Source organism: Apaloderma vittatum, unplaced genomic scaffold (genome assembly GCF_000703405.1).
Source record: "Apaloderma vittatum isolate BGI_N311 unplaced genomic scaffold, ASM70340v1 scaffold11825, whole genome shotgun sequence".
In the NCBI taxonomy this organism is placed as follows: Eukaryota; Metazoa; Chordata; class Aves; order Trogoniformes; family Trogonidae; genus Apaloderma; species Apaloderma vittatum.
The window spans coordinates 378-6,325 of record NW_009716523.1 but is presented as its reverse complement, the minus strand read 5'-3'; the positions used below and the strand labels follow the sequence as shown (position 1 = coordinate 6,325).

At 38.8% G+C, this 5,948-nt stretch overlaps 1 protein-coding gene across 1 annotated transcript in view; it reads right to left on the bottom strand.

The window, feature by feature from the left end:
* Positions 1–4,812, bottom strand: part of IFRD1 (interferon-related developmental regulator 1) — a 9,648-nt gene extending 4,836 nt beyond the window's left edge. The window contains exons 1-7 of the mRNA XM_009869572.1: positions 4,713–4,812; positions 3,814–3,895; positions 3,225–3,349; positions 2,772–2,929; positions 2,016–2,066; positions 1,739–1,917; positions 1,524–1,632 (exon numbers count right to left, since the gene is read on the bottom strand). Of these exons, the coding sequence (XP_009867874.1) occupies positions 1,524–1,632; positions 1,739–1,917; positions 2,016–2,066; positions 2,772–2,929; positions 3,225–3,349; positions 3,814–3,895; positions 4,713–4,761 (753 nt within the window). The 5' untranslated portion in view covers positions 4,762–4,812. The remainder of the gene's footprint in view (positions 1–1,523; positions 1,633–1,738; positions 1,918–2,015; positions 2,067–2,771; positions 2,930–3,224; positions 3,350–3,813; positions 3,896–4,712) is intronic.
* Positions 4,813–5,948: the final 1,136 nt, after the last annotated feature.

The following is a 5,948-nucleotide window of genomic DNA, read 5'->3' as shown; positions in this document are numbered from 1 at the left end:
ACCTTGCACTCACTCCTGCTGACAAGGGGAGGGCACTTTCAGGTTATGAGCACAGAATTTATGCTGCTAGAGGCAGATCTGAGACACCATTAGACTGACAGTATAGAATATTTAATCGTAAGTCTCATATGAGGCAGAAAATTAGAAACCATTTTTTTTTAAAAAAAAAAAACACTAACAAAACACTCCAAGTAAATATTAATGCATAACTGTTTAGCAGGAAATACTTTCTCCTCTCTGTTTACTAACTCAGCAGTAGTTTACTTAGATTAACAGGAACATATGTGAACTTATGTAAAAACAAGTTGGAGTTTTTTGGTGTTTTTTTTTAATCTGAATGTTTTGTCATGTCAATTGACTAGGCTGAGCTTAATGCATACTCTGTGAAAGAAACTGATCAAAGACAGCATACAGTAAGTATTTTAAATATGTGCTGATTGTGAAGGATCCAAAGAGAACAATTCATAATTATTAAAGGGGCATTTCCTCACTGGAACAGAAGTTTAGTTGTGAATATAGTCTCACTTGTTACAGCATTTTAAGATTTTAGTGACTTGCAGTCAGCTTGACCAAACAAAGGATCAAGTTCCAGTCTGGTTTTTTTTTTTCTTTCAAAGTTCACTTCCACAGTCAAGAGACTCAAATCTCTACCATCTGCAATTATACACAACTCCCAGCATATCGTTTCAGATTATGCAGTGTTAAGCGTGTTGTGTATCCTGACTCAACTGCAGTTTTCCTTTCTCTTTGGACAGTATTCTGGCAAAGCACAGCAGCCTTGATCGAGCTAGGAGCCAGCCAGGCAACTCTCCCAAACTGTGCCATGGGTAAGTGAAGACTGTTTCCTTCAGTGCTGTCAAGAAAACAGTTCAGAAATTAATAAGGAATACTGAAGAATGTAAAGGCAAGTTTAGCTGTGGGTATGAGGCAATATCAGGAAGCTTGCACCTAATCCAACTGAAAAGCAAACCCCAAGAAATCTCACCAAATATAGCAATACTGGTACCTGTGCAAAACTTGCGCAAATACTTTCAAAATCTGTCCCCTTAAGCTGAGTGACTAGTCTCTGACTGACTAAAATAGTCACAAATGCTGCAAAACCATCATGCAATACTAGCTGTTCTTCTGAAGGCTACTGAAGAAACAGTAATAGAAGTCAGCATGCTTTCTAGAGGACATAAACAATACTGTTTTATCCTGGAACGGCTCCAGAGATTTTATATTTTTTTAGAAGTCAGTGCTGGATTGCGATTTTAAAGCTTGCACACTACTTTTCTAGTTGCTCTTCAGTACTGTTGGATGTGATTTGTTACACTGGTCCTGTTTTGCAATATAAAAATAAGTGTAAAAATGGTAACTAAGTTGTCGTGAGTCATTGCTATATCCACTCAGCTGGGGCAAAGAATATAACCAGTGAAGTATCACCTGCCACTTGTCGAGATCTGGGGCACTATGCAACACAAGTTAAATCATTTGTCTTATCATCTCAATGCAAGAAAATTTAGCTGCTGACATCTACTTACAGCATCCGTTTCGCGTGCCAGTTCGAACAGAAGGGCTAGTGTTTCTCCAGCAGCTATTCTCATGTTGAGATCATCACAAGACAGGAGGCTTGGGAGTTTATGCAAGTGCCTAAGGAGTAAGTCACAATTCATTAAGGTGTAAATTCTGCTGACATCGTTTCACTGCGTTATGAAAACAGTCATTATGAGTTTTCTTTCCCTTGGCAAATACTCACATTTCAATTTTCTTCTTCACTTCATTCATTGGACAAATAGTCAGCAAGAGTGTCCACGCTAAGAGAGCACTGATGTGAAGCACAGTATTATGGGTACTTGATACACCATTAGTGTCTCTATCTCGCTGATAGGCCTTTGTGAAGATGTTTTCCAGGCATTCCATAGTAGAATACAGCTCCTGAGTAGAAAAAAACAAAAATATCGTGAAAGTGGCTTAAGAGTCACATTATCTTTTTAAATGAATTAACACTAGGAAGAAGTATTATTTATCCTCACCGTAATGTCATCAGTGACAATGAAACAGCAAATGCCTAAGCAGGTTGCACACTAGATGAAAAAGAAAAAAAGTGTCAGTATTTGACATTAATGTTACTGTTGACAAAACCTTCAAATTTTGATCTCTGGAATAATGGGCGCTTGAGAACCAGACCTGAGCAGAGCAGAAGACTTCAACACTTTAATTCAGCTACTTTGTAACAGTAAGTTCTCCCTTCCTCTCTAAGGATGATTTTACAACACACACTACTCACAAGCCTTCACTTTTCGTGTAGTATTATTTAATATACCTCACAAAGCCGCTCCAAACAAAATATATATGCATCGAGTATGTAGTTCTGTATCTGCTATATGTAATTCATCACATATATATTTGTATAACTAACATTCCTCTGCTGTTAAAGGAATTAAAATTAATACAGGAAAGATACCACAGGCACTGGGAAAAATTTCTTTTTCTTTCCTATAGCACTTCAACATCAGCCCTGAGAACTGCAATGTAATCATTTAAGATGCTTGACAAAGCACTAGATGCAAAAGCACGTGAAGGAAGTTCCTAGGTTGAACAAGAGACTGACATTCAACCTTTAGGTAGAACTTCTTCAGCCAGTGAAAACTGCTATGCATCATTCAGAGCACACGTCAACATTATGAGTTTACAGTAGTGTGGTAACCTTTAGTTCTGGATTAGACAAGAGTGAGCTGGTTAAATATGGCCCTTTGTCTCCGCCTGGCAAATAAACATTTTGAACTCACAGCCTGTCTGGCTTGGATACTGGCTGTTCCATCGCAGACAATCTTCTTCAGAACCGGACCAAGGGTCTTAAAAATCTCTTCACTTTCAATTCCTGACCCCATCTGTACACACAGAAGACAGGCCAGCCCGGCGGCCGCACACTGTTCATCGCTCTTACCTAGAGATTAACATGCTATGATGAGTAATCGTCTTGTGCATTGCTTCCTTCCTTTAAAGATAATTAGTCTGAAAACATGCAGGCAGAAATTGAGAAACCAATATGGAGATCATTTCAGGTCATTTTCTAGGACAGTTAAAATATCTAACACCTAAATTAAAAAAATTAATGTTGTTAATATAACTAAATTAACTACTCTATAAAGTACTGGAGAAGCCTCACGGTCTTAATTTCTTTTAAACAATAAGCTATTTCCTGTGTATTATTGCTTTCTAGTAGCAAGCATGTTAATTACCTTTCTTTATGCAGCGTTCAATGCTATCAGCTAGTGTCATTCTCCTCTCCATGACAAATTCATACAGTATTTTAGAAGAAAAAGCACTTTTCAGACTTTCAAGAGCTGCTTGTCTCGTCTTTGCACTGTTACAAGAGAGAAAGAATACCTCCTAAAGTCAGCACACATCACTTAAAGCTCAGCCTTTGTTTTTATAGTAGTTTATACAAGTCTGAACTTACATACAATAGAACAGTAATGCTCAGCAGTACCATGACATATGAAATGCAATGAGGAGCTTCCTCCCTCACGCGAGGACAGAAAAACTTAGCTTGGATACAGGGTTCACAACTATACAGCAGCCTAGAAGTCAAGCTCTTAAGCTTCAAGCTATTAAGAAAGAGAAGTCTGACACTCACTTATCCAAAAATCTTGCAGCGGGACAAAGATCTTCTTAGATCCAGAAGAAAAGCAAGTCCTCCTCACCCAAAAATAACTGTCATTTCAGTAAGCATATAAAAAACCCCCCCACTTTGGTGCACGTTTCCTTATTATAGCAGAGGAAGCCAGAAAACAATGCATGAATGTGTTTCTTCAAAGCATACTATACCTCTTGTCCAATGTAAGATCAATAAATCCCTTCAATTTGTATTCTAAATCTTCTTGAGTGGCTTCTTCATCAACTTCGGGCCCTAATCCAAAGGAAATAATTTAGTCCTACCGATACACGTTTTATTAGCACATGCAGTATTATCCAATGCTAAATGTTTTTAATACAATTAAGAAAGCAATTAAACATGGACAATAGCCACAGAATTGTTCAGTATTAGAGAAGTAGAATAGTGTCAAGCCCACTACATCCAACTGCCACTTAAAATACTCTTATTAAAATCAGCCTATTGACACATCAGTCCTGTTTCCATACCCTCTTCTTCCCCTTTCTTCCTGTTTCCATACCCTCTTCTGTGCCAAGAATGGATGTGGCAGCCAATCGGGGCTTACATAAATTTCCTACAACTGATGCCCACAAGCCAATCCCGTCAGCAACACATTCTCATCCAGTCCCCTACATCTACCCCTGGAGCACAGCGAGGTGTTCACTGTTGATACAGTGAGTTCTGTCAAAACAGCTCGTCTTATCTGGCATCACCAGATGCCTCTGCAACAGCAGCTCAGTTAATAGTAGCAAGTATTCATAGGCTCCCTGTCTTATCCTCCCTGTAGCAGGGTTTCAGGTCCTCTCCTCCCCCAAAAAATGACATTAGAGCAGTCCAGGCTGTAGAGACAGAGACAAAGCACAAATCTAGCTCATAGTTTCATGAGAGGTTAATGAAGCGTGGAGTGTATTCTTACCAAACAAAATGATAGCCACTAGACTAGCAATCATATAGTGTTTAACAGATTATGATTATTTTGCTAACACTACTTGCAGTCCAGTACTTAAACTCCTAAGTCAACTCAGGCCTTATGTTTTTAAAAAGATTAATAGATATAAAGAAAAGAATATACCATCCTCAGTGAAGCTAGCAGGATCACTGAAGCCACTGCAGTGGCTCATAGTTTCAATCGAAGCATCTTCATCACTAAAAGGCTGCACATTTCTGGGCTGTCCACCTTAAAGAAAGATGAATACAACAGTTCGGTCATTTTTCATATGGAAAAGGAAGATCTGAACACCAAGAGTGGAATTCAACAATCCTCACAGATTCATTCTCTCTGACCGAGACAGAAAGCACATTTCCTTCCTCTGTTGGTTCCTTTACTCCCACCTGCCCTGAAGACTTGGCTCTGCTCTGGAAGACCGTTTTTGAACAGTGGGGAAGAGCCCACCTAGTTTTCATAGTATTGGTAGAATTTCTAACTCTATATTTAGGAACTTTCTACAATCAACCTCAAGTTAATGTAATCTCCTGTGACTGTGCTTTAAAAATAGCTCTATTTTACTTTAAATGCTAGGATGAGCTACCTGAAAAGAAAATCACTTTGAGGGACTTCAAGCCAGAATAAGTTATACGTTCAGGCAAGCATACATCACCCAGTTCAATGCAGGATTTACAGGATTAAGGGTAGTATGTGCAGAATCAGCAACGTCCATCCCTATTTTGATACTGAATTGCAAATACAAGCCAGAACACCAAAAGCTTCAACGGGGGGGAAAAAAAAAATGTTCTCTCTCAGGATCAAGGCAGCCTTGGTTCAGTAACTGCAGTCTTTTTGAAGAAAGCAGTATTATTTTTACCAGTGCTCATTTCTACAACTTTTCATATCTGTATGTTATTGTTCCAGCACTAAGAGTTGGAGGAGTTTGACCTGCTAATACTTTAAGTTCTATCACTGTCCTATCCTAGCCCTTAATTTGCATCTACTAAAGTTAATTAACAAAATAATAGGTTTGCTGCTATTTTTCCAACAGCTCACAAATGTTATTTGCAGAACTCGGAGTTCTGCTCTTCCACTTATTTGTTTTGTGGTACAATTGACTCTAAATTATTTAGGAAGGCAGTGCACGGCCCTTGCCAGCTTCACACATGCTTTCTGACTACCAAAACACTCAAAAAGCACTTTCATCTAGGCAGAACCAAACTTGAGTTGATCACTGTCCAAGTGCTTTCCAACAAAATTCACGCTCCAGAGGTTTTGCAGTTCTTAGATGTAAACCACCTACTTGTATCACTGACCATGACCCATGGTGTTTCTTATAGTTACAAAGGACAAACATTTGCCATGCACAGACCAAGAAACTTG